This window comes from Euleptes europaea, chromosome 4, assembly GCF_029931775.1.
Source record: "Euleptes europaea isolate rEulEur1 chromosome 4, rEulEur1.hap1, whole genome shotgun sequence".
Taxonomy (NCBI): domain Eukaryota; kingdom Metazoa; phylum Chordata; class Lepidosauria; order Squamata; family Sphaerodactylidae; genus Euleptes; species Euleptes europaea.
This window is the reverse complement of record NC_079315.1, coordinates 17,980,338-18,000,638: the sequence shown is the minus strand read 5'-3', so window position 1 is coordinate 18,000,638 and position 20,301 is coordinate 17,980,338. Positions and strand designations below refer to the sequence as shown.

Genomic DNA, 20,301 nt, shown 5'->3' with positions numbered 1-20,301 from the left:
TTTCACCACAACTGCTCAACAAGCCCTGAAATAACAATGCCAAAAAAAAAAAAAAACTGGTACTACTTCAAGGCACCACACTTTAAAAACCATATGGCAAATACTGCTTTGAAATATGTCCCCTTGGAGTATAAATTGGATCATAAATGTGGGAAATGCCTACAAAATGAGCTGGAGAATATTAGCAATTTACAGACCTAAATGTGGGAGAATTCTATTCCGGTCTAGTCAAAAACAAAAGCCATGGATAATTGCAGAAGCTATACTATGAACCAATATAACAGGATTCTCCCATTAGTTGAGGCTTAAGTGCATATTTCCTGCCATTTCCAAAACTCAATTGCCACAAGGCGCAAAGACTTTCAGTTTAAATTAGTAGGTTCTGGGTTATCACAGCTTCCCATTACACAAGTCAACAGGCAGGTTTATTTGCTTATAGATTTCTCTTTCACACTCCAATAGGGTTAATATAGGCAGCAGGAAATAGGTCAATGTTGTGTAAAGTGAAGCTCCTGTACAATGGGATATAGTTTTGTCCCCATTATAAAGCCCAGTTACAGACAGTTCTATATCTATTTTCTGAGCACATGCAGTGAACATCACATACACACCGTAAACTGCATGGATGATCTCCCTGGTTCTATTATTTTTCAAAGGCACGAAGACTATGTGAGCAATTATATTGTACTCATCTCACTCATATATTATGTCTTGACATGATATTGAAAATCTGATGGATGGCCAGTAAATCACTGCTCAGACCCAGTTCATGTGCAGAGTCCATTGGTTACTTCGCTACTGTCTGTGACGTTTGTCACTTATAGAGTTACCATTAGCTGTATGTCAAACATATGGGAGCTAGGAAATTAAAAAATGCTTTTCAACACTATCCATGCTTCGGTTTTCTTTCCGTTAGTTAAAATGGGCTATTTAAACTCATGTGTGTGGATCTCAAATTACCACAAACAACAACAACAAAATACCCAGAAGTATTTAACAAACTGCTAACATTCATGAACAATATAGTTTGTTTATATAAAACATTTATTAGCCGCCTTTCTACCTTGCAAGGGAGTAAACAAAGCAATAACCATAAAAATATTTTAATGCAATTTAAAATAACAGTTTAAGACAGATCCTAGAATTGCACACACACACACACACACACACACACAAAAACCATTAGTAGGGTTGCCAACCTCCAGATAGTAGCTGGAGATCTCCTGCTATTACAACTGATCTCCAGCCGATAGAGATCAGTTCACCTGGAGAAAATGGCCGCTTTGGCAATTGGACTCTATGGCACTGAAGTCCCTCCCCTCCCCAAACCCCGCCCTCCTCAGGCTCCGCCCAAAAAACCTCCCGCTGGTGCCGAAGAGGGACCATGACAATACTTAACTGGAAGTGCCTAAGTAAATCAACGTGTATTAAAAGGGTATTGCAAGCTCTCCATGGTGTAGTTGGCTCTGCTCCTGAGCCTTCTTCCAATGCTGACAAGGGACCACAGGATTCCCCCTTCAAGGCAAGACAGAAAGACTATGACCACACCTCTCTCCTTTTACTTCCCTTCTTGAAACTTACCCTTCATGTCCTTCTTTCCCCTCTTGTTCCCTAACTTTATCCACCCTGCCTTCCTCCTGGGAAGCCTTACAGCAAGCCAGCTTCCCACATAGCATCTCCACCTGGCTAGGAATTCCTTCCCTTCCTCTCTTGAAACCCCTTGCCTATTCACCCCTCCAAATCTTCTGATCCCTTTTTGGGCAACCTCACATCTGTCTTTGCTCCCTAGGTTGGTTCTATCTGGAACAGCCACGAGAGGGACACAATTTCAGGTCACAATAACTATAACCAGGCATTGGTCTAAAGCAGGGTTGTCAGGCCTACTGATCCCTGCAGTGGTAGAAAGGGGCGGGATTAGGTCTGGACCTAGAAATTATGTCCCTTCCAGGTGACACTCCAGGAATCCCCAAATCTCTATGGTAAAGATGATGGACATTGGAGGGAATTCCTAGAGCACTGCCCATCACTTGCAGGTTCGGACACAGTGGTTTCTCCCACTGCAATGATAAGTACTGTTGGACAAATGAACAGATTAGCTGGCAAAAATGCCTGATGCACCCAGTCAAATGGCAACAGTAGAAAGTAGCTACAACTGGACACTAGGATTTTGCAAAGTGAATGGTGTGTGTGTGTGTGTGTATGTATAATGAATTGCCACAAGAAAGCTGTTACTGTTTGTTATCATTGAACAGTTTAGTTTCGCTATCTTATATTGCTATCATTTTACTTTTTTTGCTACTCTGTACCCTTGTTAGGACAATAAAACTACTCTCTGTTTAAGCATCTGTCTCCTTTCCTTCTTATGTTCCATTAGAGGCTTATTTATGCCAAGAACTGGAGCTGTGTATGTATACAACAGACTGAAAAGATTCCCCAGTATCGGTGTCTAATTCTATACATGTAGGGGATACTCTGATATCCATATCCCAACATGACCAGCCTGGGTAACATCATTGCCTGACATTCATAAACATAACAACATAAAACCATACATGTTCCAGAATCTCAAGTGGTATAATTCAATGAAGTTTAGCCATGCTAACCCAGGAAGGTATACGTTTACAGCTATGGTATATTTCAGGTGAGTAGCTGTCTTCGTCTGCAGTAGCAAAACAAATTTCAAGGCTAGTAGCACCTTAAAGACCAACAACCTTTTCCCAGGATATAAACTTTCATGAGTCAAATCTCACTTCGTCAGATACAATGTCGTTAAAAAGTCTCTATTAGACAATCTTTGCTGCAAACAATCAATGAATAAGAATTAAATGAGGATATGAACAAATAAATGGGCTGAATTAAATGAAGAAGCATTATGCCGAATGTTTGTGACTGCATACCAGATTTCATTTCAGAATGTCATTTCATGCTTTATGATATTGTACTAGAATATCTGTTGCTAAAGTATATTCCATGGTTAAGAATTGACTTACTGGTACAATGTGTCTTAGGAACACGCTGCTAAAGAAACAAAACACATTGCTTTTTTAAAAAGAGATGCTTAGTTTTCATAGGTTGTAGGAGCCCTTTGAAAAGCAAAAAAAACCCCTGTAAACTGCATACATGGGTCCGGCAGCTATTGTTTTCACAACATTTCTCAGTAACCACGAGTTGATTGTCATGCAACACGCCAGGCTGCATCAATCACACTGTGTTATGTTGTGTCACATAACATAACACAATATGACTGACGCCACCCAACTTGACATGTTGCAACATGGTGCAATACGTAAGGAAATTTTATACCGTTTTTCCATGAAATCGGCACGCACAAAACCTGCTTGTCAGAAACGTGTGAGGAGGGGGGGGGGTGGAGGTTGTGGCTCGTGAAGGCTGAAGCTTTTGCAATTTAAAAGGCATAATTCACAGTCTATTTACACAATTGTAATAAATTTGATCAAAGCAACAGAAGTGGTCTGTAAGAAATTAACTCTTTTTAATAGGCGACGTGGCAATTAAAACAAGCATCATCCTGTTAATGTTGCTAAATGAAAGGCATCTTCCATTCCTCTATCCACTGTCACAAATATGTACCTTGATTATGCAAAGAGGCCTTCTTGTGGCTTGATCTGTGATGGGCCTATCAAGTTGCTATCTTTGTAAAAAGACCATTTAGGGATGTTGTACCCATAGGGTAAAGGGAAGATGACTGGGGAAGGCACTGGCAAACCACCCTGCAAACAAAGTCTGCCTTAGAAACGTCGGGATGTAACGTCACCCCATGAGTCAGGAATGACCCGGTGCTTGCACAGGGGACCTTTACCTTTTTACCCATAGGGTTGCCAGCTTTGGGTTGGGAAATACCTGGAGATTTTGGGGGTGGAGCCTGATGAGGGTGGGGTTTGGAAAGGGGAGGGACTTCAGTGCCATAGAGTCCAATTGCCAAAGCAGCCATTTTCTCCAGGTGAACTGATCTCTATCGGCTGGAGATCAGTTGTTATACCAGGAGATCTTCAGCCACCACCTAGAGGTTGGCAACCCTATATATCCACCTGCTTGCATTGGAGATTATGGACTTTGTTGTGAGCTGGGGAGGGGGGAGGTAATTTGACCAGAGAAAGCAATTTGACATTTGGTTGGCAAGAAGCCTTTGGGGGCCGCAAGGGTGCTGCTTAGGGTTGCCAACTGCCAGGTAGTAGCAGGAGATCTGCTAATTCAACTGATCTCCAGCCGATAGAGATCAGATCACCTGGAGAAAAATGGCCGCTTTGGCAATTGAACTCTATGGCATTTAAGTCCCTCCCCTCCACAAAACCCTGCCCTTCTCAGGCTCTCCCCCCAAAATCTCGCGCCGGTGGCGAAGAGTGACCTGGCAACCCTAGTGCTGCTGTTGCTGGCTGACTTTGCCTTTGGACTGGTACAGCCTGCGAGTGTGGCCTTATTTGCTGCCTAAAAACAGCTGGCCCCCTGCAAAAATACAAGATGCCAAAACTTTCTCCTCACAAGGAAATGAAAAACTGGCATGGCCGTAGAACTTTCTGCAGCTTAAAGAATTGGCAAATGCAAAATACTATAGTTGTTGATACTTGTAACACAAAGTATTCATTAAGATAATTTCAATTTCAATCTGATGATCTAGATGGGACAAGAATTCCTTGAAGTCCAACACCTGCTGTAAAATAAGGTTCTCCAGCCTCCAATAGGTTAATCCAAATAACTCTAGACAACGCAGCATGAACAAGGTTTGGGGATGTTGGAGTACATCAGTTCTCATCATTTGAATCTTGTGAGCCAAATGTCAGACTGCATGGGATGGTAGGGCACACAGTGAATATAATCTGCTATCGAAGCAATCTGAACAGTCAATCCGATCTCCAATGGCCAGTCAGAAACACTACCAGGCAAAAGCCCTGGTTTGCTGTGGTCACTGTCTAAAGACGCTTGGCAGCTCCAGGAAAGGGGTCGGTGGGCTCCGTGGTGCCCACCAGCACAACACTGGGGACCCTTGCTCTAGTGGTATCTCACGTTTAAAATCCTGAATAACTGTCAATAAAGATATTGTTGAAGGCTTTCACGGTCAGAGTTAATTGGTTCTTGTGGGTTACTTCAGAGTTACTCCTCTGAAGATGCCTGCTACAGCTGCTGGCGAAACGTCAGGAAAGAAAATACCAAGACCACGGTTACACAGCCCAGTTAACCCACAAGAACCAATGTCAATAAAGAGTTGTATCCGCTAGGTCACTAAAATAATAACCAATTTGATAACCCTATCTGATCTGATCTGATCTCTTCAAAGATGCAAAGTCGTCTCCAGGAATTTCATGCAGAGCCATCCTTAATAGGGGAACCTCTCTCCTTTTACCATTAGAATAAAACAGTTCCAGGATAGATATCATAAATAAAATGAGTTATGTTACCAGAACATCATGGGTACTTTGGCATGGGGTACACATGACCCCGTGGCGCAGTGTTAAGCTGCAGTACTGCAGTCCAAACTCTGCTCATGACCTGCGTTCGATCCCGACAGAAGTCGGTTTCAGGTAGCCGGCTCAAGGTTGACTCAGCCTTCCATCCTACCGAGGTTGGTAAAATTAGTACCCAGCTTGCTGGGGGTAAAGGGAAGATGACTGGGGAAGGCACTGGCAAACCACCCCGTAAAACAAAAGACTGCCTAGGAAACATCGGGATGTGATGTCACCCCATGGGTCAGGAATGACCCGGTGCCTGCACAGGGGACCTTTACTTTTTTACACATGCCTGTCTGTAAATATCCTAGCAGACATGTATCACTCTAAAAATAGAAGATTGGCAAAGAGAACCAAATTCCTCTGCACACAATGCCCGGTAGGTGCTACATGAGATAACTGAGTATTCTATTAGCTTATTATACTAGCACTATGTAACTGGGATAGTTAGGAGAAAACAGAGCAACACTGGTGCATTTACTGTATTTTCATAACACAACATAGGAATTAATTCAAGAAAACCTTACAGATTCTAGGACTCAGTTGGTAATCCAGAAGAGGATGCATTCCTTTAAAAAGGAAGAGAGGAGAGGACACCCATTGCACAGTTTAACCCCCACTGACCTTTGAACTCTGAGGGGGGTCATACACATGTCACTGTTCCCAGCTGTCTTTCTGACACTCAGCCCATCGCCAGGCCTTAGCCCTTTCCATTTTGTGGAGGTATTGATCTGTTGGCGGCAATGTGCTGGATAATTAGCCAGGAATTAGGGTTTCTATTACAGCCAGGAGGTTGCCCCAGCTGATTTATCACCTGAATAATTTACTGTGATTGAAAGGAAATTAAAATGAACTCCATTCGACAACTGTGCACTTTTATGGGCTTTAGTGAAGACTCAAAATCCAAATTAATAGCCTGGTGCTGTTTAATAGTCTACTGAGAGTAAATAAGGGAAGGTTTTTCTCTGCTGCTGATGTGCTTTCTTGCGCGGGATTTAGAAGTCGTTCCTCTCCCCCTCCCCCAATATAACTACTGATACGCTGAAAGGTAATTTCACTTGAAGGAGATACAACTATAATAATGATTAAACTGCTTTAAAGTAAAAAAAAAATCCTTGTGAGATTATGTTTGTTCTTTCATCTAATACCATTCCTCAGTTTTGAGGCAAAATTAAGGTTAAACATATAAAAAAAGATTGCATCTTACATTATTATTTCCATTTACATTTGTGCATTCACAAATCATTGGATGAAAACCATAGTTCCATATTAACATACCACACCCTCATTAGCACATTATCTTGATACTTACAGGACAATGATTAGCACATTACCTTTGATACTTTTTGCAGGACAATGATTCAGCTCAAACCCAACCCCTTTCTGATTAGATATTACTCTTCCTACACACTTAACACTGAGAGACACTGTCCTTCAGTGTTACTCCTCTGAAGATGCCTGCCACAGCTGCTGGCGAAACGTCAGGAAAGAAAATACCAAGACCACAGTCACACAGCCCGGATAACCTACAAGAACCAATGAACTCTGACCGTGAAAGCCTTCGACAATATTGTGAAAACCATAGTGATACCTCGACCGCTAAGTCAAGGACAAGTAATCACAATAATCTGGTACAAAGTGGTTTCTTGACTCACAATTCTTTGTATGTGCTTCTTTACATGTTGGACATCCTTGTTCAAATTCTGAAATTTTGAATTTGAACTGAATTTTTAACATGAAATTTTAATTCGTAATCAAAGGGGCTTAGACTGGTGGATGACTTTTGAATGTTTTGATTTTGCGGATGTTAAATAAGCAACCTCACAAGCTGTCAATTAACATATGCTGTCAAATTTAAAGGCTATTTATCAAACATCGTTAGTCAGACATAACAATGAAATCAAACACTGAAACCAAATATTGTTGCAAGTTAAATACTGGTATGAAATACCTTGTGTATATCTGTTGTCACCCCAGAAGAGTTTTGAGGAATAAATTTTCAGCCCTACTCCAGAGCACTAAGATAAATGAAGTTGTACTGATACTATATATGGTCAAAGAACAAATATCTAATACTCAAGAGGCATTTCAAACCAATCCAGTACTCATAGGAAAACAACACCAGCATTTCAATACTTAGTTGTTTGACATCATTTGTAACTTCTCCAGCATAAAAAATCCTTGCCCTATTTGTAGGGTTGCAAACCACCAGGTAATAGCTGGAGATCTCCTGCTATTACAACTGATCTCCAGTTGATAGGGATCAGTTCCCCTGGAGAACATGGCCGCTTTGGCCGCTTTCTGCTTGGTAATTAGCAGCGCGTTCCAGGCTGAAGTGCCCCACATTTTTTTTAGTTTTTCATGCTGAACCGTCATTCAGGAAGTGACTGTGAAGCCGGTGCATGCCTGCTTCGCATTTCTTAAGAGCCCCTTTAACACGACCTTTTGTGTTTGCTCCACCCCCGCTCTGAAGAATCCCCTCAAGGAAGTATGCAAAATCACAGCCGCGCTTTAGCTATGCAAACAGCGGTTGCTAATGGAAGGAACAAAGGAGCAGGCGAGTGTGGGGGTGGAATTTCTCCTTTTGCATCGGGACTGTGAATAGGCATTTTAAAGGTTGCATTTTAAAAAAGAGCTTTGAGCGAGCATCAAAATTGACCCTGCATAAATGGCCTATGGCACTGAAGTCCCTCTCCTCCCCAAACCCCACCCTTCTCATGCTCCGCCCCAAAAATCTCCCGCCGGTGGTAGGGTTGCCAGATCCCTCTTCGCTACCGGCGGAAGAGTTTGGGGGCAGAGCCTGAGGAGGGCAGGGTTTGGGGAGGGGAGGGACTTCATTGCCATAGAGTCCAATTGCCAAAGCAGCCATTTTCTCCAGGTGAACTGATCTCTATCGTCTGGAGGTCAGTTGTAATAGCAGGAGATCTCCAGCTATTACCTGGAGGTTGGGAAACCTATGAAGACATTAAGATTGCATGTTATCTTCTGCCTTCTTACTTACCTTATTTATTTTATTTTATCGCATTTCTAGCCCGCCCGCCCTGGCCAAGGCTGGGCTCAGGGCGGCTAACAAACCAAGTGAACACACAATACGTTAAAATAAGATAAAAACCATCTTAAAACCATTAAAAGAGCCCTCTAAAATTATTAAATAAAAGACAAAAGTGTCCAATGGTGCCCTTAAATCAGGACCCTCTTTGCCACCGGTGGGAGATTTTGGGGTGGAGCCTGAGGAGGGCGGGGTTTGGGGGAGGGGAGGGACTTCAATGCCATAGAGTCCAATTGCCCAAGCAGCCATTTTCTTCAGGTGAACTGATTTCTATCAGCTGGAGATCAGATGTAATAGCGGGAGATCTCCAGCTAATACCTGGAATTTGGCAACCCTAGCTGGTGTCAAGGCCCTGACCTGGATGGCCCAGGCTAGCCTGATCTCATCAGATCTCAGAAGCTAAGCAGGGTCAGCCCTGGTTAGTATTTGGATGGGAGACCACCAAGGAATATCAGGGTTGCTGTGCAGAGGAAGGCACCGGCAAACCACCTCTGTTAGTCTCTTGCCATGAAAACCCCAAAAGGGTCGCCATAAGTCGGCTGCGACTTGACGGCACTTTACACACACACACACACAGCTGGTGTCAAAGAGGGACCTGGCAACCCTACCTATTTCTCATACATTTCCTTATTTGCAACCTGTCCTACCAAAAGAAAAATGACCACCTTCCATTCCAACATTGATTACCTGCACTACATACACACCACCCCGTATCAGAGACTAGTTGTGTCCTTCCCAATCTAGCATCCTGTTGTCCATGCAGACCTGAACCATATGGAAACCTGTTTCTGTTCCTAGCTCACCCTATATTGATCAAGTTATGCATACCTGAATTTGATGTCATCGTTCCACAATATGGCTTCTAAATATTAACACAGCCTGAAATATTCATTGCTAAAAGCAATCAAAAGAAGGGAGGTCGGTCCTTATCAGTTCCTATTGAAAACGTCTTGATTTCTCTAAAATGAAATGCATTTCTTTTTTGATAGTTTTTTTCTGAACCAAAGGGACACAGAAATGGCATGAGTCCTTGATAAAATATGATGCACAAATTGTGAAGTAGATTGTGGACATAATAATTATTTGCTATGCACCGATATTATCCATGATAATATCCCATGATAAGCATCACATCAATAGCAAACCCATGCATAAAAGACCCTAATCTCCATCTCACCACCCCTGACTATTTGGTAGTCTCACACACAGTTTATTGCATGAGGAAACTGGAAGGGGGAATCTCTATGTGGTGGCGTGGACATCACCATAACATCTAGCAACAAGCCATTACCATTACCAAGCTGCTTCTGAAAGATATATGCAATGTGTAGATAAGCTCTGTTTCACATACTTCATCTCTCCTTACACTCCTCTGTTCACCAGAAGTGAATCTATTATCAGTATCCTTTATCTCTTCCCACATCCATCCATGCCTCTTCCTTCTTTCTTTTAATTTCTTTCTAAAGATCTGAACTTTTGGCAAAGGTAAATCAGTATGCTTGCCAACCTCCAGGTAGTGGCTGCATATCTCCTGGGACTACAACAGATCTCCAGACGACAGAGATCAGTTCACCTGGAGAAAATGGCCACTTTGGAAGGTGGACTCTATGGCATTATACCCCATACCTCCCCTCCCCAAACCCCGCCGTCCTCGGGCTCCACCCCTAAAATCTCCAAGCATTTCCCAAAGTGGAGCTGGCAATCCTATAAATCATCCTACTCTACTCACCCAGCAGCCTTTTTCAGACACTTAGATTCTGGTGCTATTGTGATTTATGTGATTGCGGCCTGACCTGGATAGCCCAGGCTAGCCTGATCTCAATCTCAGAAGCTAAGAAGGGTCAACCCTGGCTAGTATTTGGATGGGAGACCTCCAAGGAATACCAGGGTCATGAAATGGAGGCATGCAATGGCAAACCACTGCTGAATGTCTCTTGCCTTGAAAACCCAAAGGATCGCCATAAGTCCGTTGTGACTTGACGGCACTTTCTACCACCATGTGTGACCGCCATTTTGTGTGAATAGGGCGATGCATGTATTTTTCACCTATTTGCTACACCCATTCTAAAACTTGACTTTTTAAAGAGTTTCTGATCACGCGTACCAAAAAATACACACATTGCCCTGTTAACAAAAAAAAAAAGGGCAGCCACCCAAGTTGAGAGTGTAGCATATAGTACATTCTCCTGGTACATGAATTAGGAACGTCAAAATCAGAACAAATGAAAAGGAGTACAGTCCTTTGACTATCTCCCTCCTTCATCACCAGGACTTGTGTTAATCCCTTCCCATTGTTTAGGTTGTGTTGCATTTTTAAAAATAAAACAGTTTTATCTTGGGCCCATATAGTAATGATGAAATTATTCTCACTTCAAAAGAGACTTTCCTGGAACATGGGGCAGATACCATAGGGAACAGTGCTCAGGAGAGCCATTGGTGGCATGTCAAAGAGTCCCATATGGCTCCCAAGCCATTATCACTGCCACAGACCATATCAAGGCATAGTCATGTGGTCTCTTATTTACTATGGGACAATTCATTAGCGCGCTTGAGAGTTATTTTTCCAAAAGTTCTTCCTAAACTTATTTTGTGCATATTCCAGTAACCCAACAAAACGTTGCTGACTGGTATGTTTTAGCAAGATGTGATTTTAAATGTGATAATTGCAAGGTGCCAAATTAAAGATTACTGCCAAGTTACCCCACTCCCAAATTAGGGGAGGGGCTGTGGCTCAGTGATAGAGCCTCTGCTTGGTGTACAGAAGGTCCCAGGTTCAATCCCTGGCATCTCCAGTTAAAGGGACTAGGGAAGTAGGTGATGTGAAAGACCTCTGCCTGAGACCCTGGAGAGCCGCTGCTGGTCTGAGTAGACAATACTGACCTTCATGTACCAAGGGTCTGATTCAGTACAAGGCAGCTTCATGTGTTCACTCTGCCATGGAAGCTTGCTGGGTGAGGGTGACCCTGGGTCAGTCACACACAGTTTATCCTACTCTACAGGTTTGTTGCAAGGATAAAAAAATAGAGAGGAGAATGAGAAAAGCTGCTTTGGGCCCCCGGTGTAGAGAAAGGCAGGGTATAAATGAAGAAAAGTAAATAGATAAAAATAAACCGGCAAATAAGAAACAACACATTTCTTACATAGAGAATAAAGAGCTACACATTTTGTTCTACATGTTTGCACAGTTCCATTTAATCTCTGCCAGGTTCCTGGGTTTCTTATTTCTGTGTTCCATTTAAACCCTTTACAATAGCTAAAAATAATTCCAAAAGTGCATTTTCCCAACTTGTTTCTTCTTAGGTTAGTTCCAACACACTGGGGTTGTCAAGCTAAAAGAACAACCGATGAGAATTCTGTGAACTTTTTATTATTGTTGTTAAAACTCTCGCGATCAGGACTTCTGCTGTGTCTCACCAAATTGCTATCAATATCACTGTAGAGTCAACTCCACCTAATGGTTCATAAAAGCATTTCACTCTTTACTGTTTTGTAAATTTACAAAAAAAAATGTAGTTTGACAGCCAAATATTCTCTTGGCCTCTAAATCTGAAGTAAATTGCAGGATACAAACATAGAAACCTAGAGCGGAAAACCTCAAGGGTCATCTAAACCAACCCTCTGCACAATGCAGGAAAGTCAAAACTCCCTCCCGCCCCTATTCCCCCAGTGACTCCTGCTCTATGAATGTTTACTGCTTGATGAATGTTTACTGCTTCTGTGCAAATTTATGAAATGCAGATTCAAGGCAAACCCCAGCAGTCAATAAACCATGCAGAATATTTCCCCTCCCCTTTTCCCATGTAGTGGTTCTCCCTATGAACTTCATAACCTGTGCCTTCCCATTTCTAGAGCTGCTGTCGAAAACACCTGTTTAATTCAACAACTTCATCTAATACACCAGTAGCCAACTCCCAGCACTGGTGCCAAACAGTGGCATGCCATACCAGGTAGCTGAACACACACAAGACCACTTCTCCACCAGAGCAACAAAGATTAGCCTCTGGAACTCCCTGCCCCAGGATGTGGTAATGGCTGCCAACTTGGAAGGCTTTAAGAGGGGAGTGGACATGTTCATGGAGGAGAGGGGCATTCATGGCTACTAGTCAAAATGGATACTAGTCATGATGCATACCTATTGTCTCCTGGATCAGAGGAGCATGCTGAATACATTAGGTCCTGTGGAACACAGGCAGGATGGTGCTGCTGCAGTCGTCTTGTTTGTGGGCTTCCTAGAGGCACCTGGTTGGCCACTGTGTGAACAGACTGCTGGACATGATGGGCCTTGGTTTGATCCAGCATGGCTTTTCTTATGTTCTTATGAGGCACCTGCCATGGTAATGGGACCCATAGAATGGCAGAAGATAATGGGCACAGCTTATGCCCATAAGCATAGGACCCACATAGAGACCCCCAAGGCACTGACAACACCGCTGAAACTCAGCTTACTCCCAGTACATCTAGACAAGTATCATGCTCCTCTCTTCCCTTACTCTCCCTTTGATCTCCAAGCACACCAATAACTTCACAAATATATGTTCCTTTAAAAAATGTGTTAATATATGTATATATAGTGGCAAAATAATCAGTCTGGGTTATAAGTGAGCCCTATTAAAATCTACTAATTGGAATGGCAGGCAGAAGAAGAAGAAGAAGAAGAAGAAGAAGAAGAAGAAGAAGAAGAAGAAGAAGAAGAAGAAGAAGAAGAAGAAGAAGAAGAAGAAGAAGAGTTGGTTTTTATATGCCGATTTTCTCTACCACCTTCCCTTCCCCTCCCCACAACAGACACCCTGTGAGGTAGGTAGGGCTGAGAGATCTCTAACAGAGCTGTGACTTGCCCAAGGTCACCCAGCTGGCTTTGTGTGTAGGAGTGAGGAAACAAATCCAGTTCATCAGATAAGCCTCCGTCGCTCATGCGGAGGAGTGGGGAATCAAACCTGGTTCTCCAGATCAGAGTCCACCACTCCAGGTAAAAGTTTAAATATGTCCCATTTAAGAGGCATTGTGGCTAAGTCATGGCTTCTGTTTTTACATCAAATAACATCTCACCAATTTGGTTAGATTGTGAAATATAGGAAGCTAGTTAGCAAATGGGGCTACTAATTTTTTGGAAGGCACAGATCTAGCAAGCCCACTCACCCTGCCCAGGGTCACAGCCACTGGAGAGAATGAGAGGAATACATATACCCAGAGTTGGGTTGCCAACTTCAGAGGAGGCCTGGAGTTCTCCTGGAATTATGACTGGTGTCCAGACCACAGAGATCAGTTCCCCTGGAGAATGTGGTGGCTTTGCATGCTGGACTCTATAGCATCCCATTTTTGCCGAGCTCCCTCCTTTCCCCAAACTCTGCCATCCCCAGGCTCTGCCCCCAAATCTCCAGGAATGTCCCTATCCAGAGCTAGCAAACACTGCCCAGAGGTAGAGCTGAGAGTCAAATGAATAGAACCAAAATAAAACGCGGTATCCATTTAAGTGCATCGCTATTCCATGAAGCAATTTGCCATGATAACAGGCAAACAGAGGCCTTTTATACAAGGGTTGTTTCTGTTGGATAGGATGCTCTATTGATGCACAGTATTTACAGTCGAATTCTCAAATCACTCTGCACAGGGGGTCTGAAACTGACCGACACTTGCTGTGGAGCTGACCAAATAAGCAGCCTCATAAGTCGTTTGTGATTATTTCATTATTCTTGCTAGTTGCAAACAAAAAAAAAACCCTGTTCGATCAGGCTGAGGTCTGAAACTGACCAACAGGCGCTGTGAAACTGAACAATAGGCAGCCTCATAGTATTCCAGCTTTGAGGAGAGGGGTTGGATGAGGGGGAAAGACAAGTGGGAGGGAGAAGCAAGAATGGGTGTGAGGAGAAAACCCCACATTGACAAGTATGCACAGGACCAGCTTTCGATTTGGGATCAAGGCAGACATTAAACTTGGGAAGGAAAGGGCATCCGCAAAATGCGGGGGAAATGCAAGGGAGAGCGAGACAACTTCTAAAGGTCGGGAAATACATGCATAATGAAAACAACGCCCTGAAATACCCGTGACTTGACGGCGACAGAAAGAACCCGTGCATAAAAGGCCAGAAATTCCTATTCTGACAAACACAGTCAGGCTGGAAGTTGAACCAAAAGGTAAATCAGTGTATTCACAGAGCAAAGAACCCAAAACCCAGGCAAGTATTCATTCACATAGTCTCTCCCTCTGCTTGACCCTCTGACTGAGTTGCTTTGGTAGCTGCTTCTGACGAGCAGCTTTTTCTTCCCATCCAGGGCCTGGCCTTGGCATTTGGTGTTGGTGCAGTGGGCAAAAGCCTTGGTAGTCGTAGGCAGGATGTCTGTTTTGTCCGCTACACCATTCACTAGAATCAATTAAGCATACCCAAAAGCCCAAAATGCAACGTTGTGGTACAGTAGAACCATGATAATCTGGTCTACAAGTTGTGGGTAGGCTTGGTAGCCAATTTTTGCATTCTACTAGCCATCTGTAAAATCCAGTTCCACCACAATATCACTTCAAACAATAATTCCTAATGTCTTAACAAAGGGGCACATCATCTTAATGAACTAAATTGAGTTCTTGTGATTTGCGCTCTCATCTAAATCTTACTTTAACTTTTAAGGTGTGGTTAATTTTGTAACTTCCTGACCATTTTCCCCCAGCAAATGCAACATTTTTACAATAAGTCAAATACAATTCAGTATGCACATTTTCAGGTAAAGAAAATTATTTTCGCAGAACACGAAGACATTTTGGACAATTCATACCTTCTTCACATTTGCAGCTTTGTTTGTAAAAGGTACATGTGATATAGTTTTCAAATTGACCCTATGCATTTGCTATAAAAAGGAACAGTAGAATTTCTGCCCAAAATAATTTATTACAAAAAGCAAAAAAGACTTATAGGTTTTCCTAGAACAAGAAGTTCAGCGGCACCTTAAAAGCTCAGAAATTTTAAGTAACAAGAGTTCATAGTGTAAAGTCCATCTTTTCAGGTACAGGTTTTTCAGATAAGAAGAAGGGCCAAAACGTAGCCTGCAGAAGTCCTGTGGATGCCTCTCAAGTTCAGATACTAACATCTCCAGGTAAAATAGTATCCAACAGCAGTGCTGGTAACCAGCTGTATTTGAGACCCTTAAATCAAAGCAGACAGTGCTGGGCTGGATTGACCAAACAGCCTGATTTGGACAAGGTAGTTTGGTATGTTCAAGGCTGACATCTTACACACTTTTTGTATGGGAGTAAGCCCCATTAACCCCAATGAGTAGGGTTACCAGGTCCCTCTTCACCACTGGTGGGAGGTTTTGGGGGCAGAGCCTGAGGAGGGCGGGGTTTGGGGAAGGAATTCTATGCCATAGAGTCCAATTGCCAAAGTGGCCATTTTCTCCAGGGGAACTGATCTCTATCGGCTGGAGATCAGTTGAAACAGCAAGAGATCTCCAGCTAGTTCCTGGAGGTTGGCAAACCTACCAATGGGACAAATTCTGGTAAATGTGCATAGGCATGTAATGAGACTGAATATCACTGAAACTCCCTGACCACTGTTTTTGGAAAGATTTTTTAGTAGAAATCAATGGCATGCCTAATTTGAGGAGTTTAAAAAAAACAAAACACTCTATTCTGTCTTGCTAGACAGCACAAAAGCAGAAGTAAAATTAGGTGTGGTAGAATTAGGTATGGTATGTGAAAACTCCTGTTCCCTCTCTCCTCCTCTGTCTGGGTAAATACTGGGAGGCGACGGAAGCAGGGAAGGAAAGCAGAAGCAGAAAAGGCAGCCAAATACAGATGTATCATTAAGAGATGCTGCCTTTGAGCGACAGAAAATGAATGTAAAAATCAGCTGCAATCCCAGAGTTTAGAAGCTCTTTAAGGTACACCACAGGGCATTCTTTTGCCATGAAAGGCACTAAAACAGTTAAAAACTCATCTCTCTTCTGCAGATGAACATGTGGTCTGATTGGCTCTCGATAAAAGCACCGGCCCCAATTCAGAGAGAGTGGGGCAGGCTGGTTGGAAACATACTACTTGAATATAAGTATAACTTTATCTGAACTGGGATCATTGTGTGTTAAGGTGATACTACATTTTATCGGTGGTGTTCGTGACAGTGATTGATTAAAAAAATCCTTACTTGATATTGCAAGTTAGGGTTGCCAGGTCTTGGATGGGAAATACCTGAGGATACCTGGGAAATATCTGAAGATTTTGGGGGTAGAGCCAGAGGAGGGTGTGGTTTGGGGAGGGGAGGGACTTCAAAAGGATATAATCTCACAGAATTCACCTTCCAAAATGACCATTTTCTCCAGGTGAACTGATCTCTGTCGCCTGGACATCAGTTGTAATCCCAGAAGATCTCCAGCCACCACCTGGAGGATGGCAACCCTAATTGCAGGTAGATTAACAAATGTAACCCTGTGTAAAATATTATTGGAAGATTTTCATAGACCAGCAGTAGTGTTAAAAGCAAAGTCTGGTTTTATTAGAACAACTTTAGTATAAAGAAACACATCATCTGAGGCCTATCAAATGCTTTCATGGCTGTCTGACTGCCAACTCCAACTTGTAGAAAAGAGGCTTGGAAATAGATTCATAAAAATACAATTGTACCTTGTTAAACTGAAGAAAGAAGAGTGAACCCAAAATAAAATAAATGGTTTAGGAAATGCTCCAGTTTACCTCAAAAATGAAAAATCTGCTTGACATTTGGATGTATTCACTTCAGGCTGCAACATCTCCTAAGTGGAGGTTTTTTTTTATTGTTTTATTTTTGGCCCTTGCAGAGATGTTGACTGATTAACTAGATGCGAGAGACAGAAATCAGTATCTGATTGCACAGACTCTGTAACTCTGCTGGATTTCTCTTCAGCATGAACACGTGAGAATAAAATTATGTGTTTTCCTCTGATTTATATCCCCTTCATACTTGAGTTTTTAAATCCTTGTTTTCCAGAATCCCTAGCCCTTCTTCTGTTCTTGCACTGTCTTCTTCTCATTTTCAACATCATCTCAAAGTAGGGTTGCCAACCTCCAATTGGAGGCTGGAGATCTCCTGCTGTTACAACTGATCTCCAGGGGATAGAGATCAGTTCCCCTGGAGAAAATGGCCGTTTTGACCATTGGAGTCTGTGGCATTGAAGTCCCTCCCCTCTCCAAGCCTCACCTTCCTCAGGCTCCATCCCCAAAATCTCCAGGTAAATCCCAACCCGGAGCTGGCAACCCTCAAAAGCTTCTATATATCACTGTGTGTGGGTTTCAAAAAAGAGAATATCAAATACAAAGTATCAGTTTTCAACCAGTGAATAGCAAATGTTGAATATTATGTATAGTATTACTAATACTGAACATGATGTATAGTGCTACTAATACTGAGTATCAAATAAGATTATAAAATGCTGAAATCGGATTTCAAATACTGTGACAAATGTCAAATGTTGGGTATCAAATGGCTGATGTCAAACACTGTTTGATGAATCGCTGATCAAAATGTAGGTACTGGGGACAACGTGAAGAAGAAAAACCTGCTTAAAAATTACCTGCTCTGGTTTGATGGGCTCAGTCGTTGTGAAGATGTCAGAATAATGTTGTCTTTCAAAGACTCGATCCAACACTTCTAACTGTTGCTGGGTGAAAAGATCTCCCCGCATTTGTTTCCGAAGGAAATCTCTACCCGGGAGAGAATGGCCGTTTGGTACTGGAGACTCCTGAATACCTTTCCAAGAGGGAACAAATACAGATACAGATACATAGCTGTTATAATGGCAATCACTTTTTTTTACATGTAATTTCTATACATTTTTAACAGAAGTTATAAAATTTAGTTGTGTATTTTCTTTAATTTCATTATGACCTTTGATATATTTAACTGTATATTTTATAATAAGGTAAATTTATCCCAGAAGAGGCACAGGGGAAACGCTACAAGAAGATCATACAGCTGTTGAATAACTGATAGCATTTAATTAAATGTAAAGGTATCCATAGCATATGACAAAAATATTTAAAAAAATTGCCTCCTGGAGTAATCCCATACTACAGAATAGTAAATATAGGCTTGGATCCTGCATCGAATTTCTGTGATCACAATTTTTGTTGATTTCCCCCATTCCACAGGAGAACTCTGATTCCCTCCTCCCCCAGCTATCCAACTATTCCTGGGAGGGGTCCTCCAGGGACAGCATTTTGGGAGGCATTTGGGGTTGCCTCAGGAGGGAGAAATTGGTGAAAATACCCCCCTTTGCACATGCAAAAATTCTAGTTATGGGCAGAGCAATCCTGAAGGAGGGGTGAAAGCTTTTAAGAACCGGTGTGACCCTGTAGCAGTGTAAGTGCCACTTGCGCTAAATGGTCACTTACGCCACTGCAGGGATATTTATGCCGTCTCCAGGGAGCAGTGCGGCAGCACAAGCCATGGGCGCCGGCACGGCCTCACTAGCAGCATTTCCCCAGTGCAAGGGCTCGCGCCGGCACAAAAGGGGGCATTCCCGGGGCAGCGCCTGACTTTAGTAAGCTCCCCAAGCCCTTTCGCCCCAGGAACGCCCCCTTTCGCCAGCACAAACTAGCGCCAGCAAAAAAGCAGGCATAACCCCGTGAAACTCTATGGAGGAGTTTCATAGGGTTTCCTAAAAATTACATTTTTTTACCTATCTTTTAGGGCCGGCAAACTGCTACGTATTTGTCTTTATTTCAAAAGTAGTGCAGAATTTTGCTAGTGCTCTGCTTCATTTTAAGAAAGTCAAGAATATCTAAATTAGGAATAGTCAGCGGGATCTGGATCTGAAAGCAATTTTTTTCTTCTGGTCTTTGACTGAACCACTCTTTGAAGAATCAAAACTATTTGAAATAACCAGTTAAAGAATTGACAACATTCATAATCTTGTCCAGTGACACAGAAACATTTGTGGATTTTTCTGAGGTTAAAAAGAATGACTTCTATTTTTGAAGCTGAATATTGTACATTTAGATTTATTGTTAACGAAAACAATAATGATCACTTGTTCCATTATCTTTTGCTGGGTTATTTTGCTTTCTAGTTTAAAAGGGGGGAAATCCATTCTTGTATTTGCATTATGGGATGTCTTAACCTAAACAATAATTATATTCTGGCACACCAAAGGGCAAAAAGGAACAAATACATTTTAAAAAAACCACACAGTATCTTTCCCCGACTTCTCCAAATAATATAATGTCTAGCAGAACAAGTGCTGGGTTTAATCAACCATAGCTTATAAAATTAAAACTCTGGTAAGGTAACTGCATGATAGCAAAAGGCCAGAAGCCCCTTTCTGCAGAGCATGGAAATGCTTGTTTTAAATTCCAGGTTAAACCAACATTATTTGAAATTGGGGTTGAAAGTTATATATTTATATAATGCTAGTGATGTGGAAACAAAAAAAAGTTCTTCTTCTGCTTTATTGAAAATGATAGCCTCATTCTCATAGGATATGTGTGTTCATTATGTGAAGTTACTCAGAAATGCTATCATTACTGTAAGTTAAGGTTATTGTTCAAATTTCTTTACAAGTTTCATTTGGACAAGGTCCAGAATATGCTATGAAGGTGCGTAACACAATTCTGTTATAGAAGGTTGTGTGTATGTGTGTAAAGTGCTATCAAGTCGCAGCCGACTTATGGTGACCCTGTAGGGTGTTCAAAGCAAGAGACTAACAGAGGTGGTTTGCCATTGATTTCCTCTGCATAGCAGCCCTGGTATTCTTTGGTGGTCTCCCATCCAAATACTAACTCAGGCCGACCCTGCTTAGCTTCTGAGATCTGACGAGATCAGGCTAGCCTGA

The 20,301-nt window shown here is 42.3% G+C and overlaps 1 protein-coding gene across 1 annotated transcript in view; it reads right to left on the bottom strand.

The window, feature by feature from the left end:
• Positions 1-20,301, bottom strand: part of PAX5 (paired box 5) — a 262,914-nt gene that overhangs the window by 171,663 nt on the left and 70,950 nt on the right. The window contains exon 6 of the mRNA XM_056848096.1: positions 18,043-18,218. Within this exon, the coding sequence (XP_056704074.1) occupies positions 18,043-18,218 (176 nt within the window). The remainder of the gene's footprint in view (positions 1-18,042; positions 18,219-20,301) is intronic.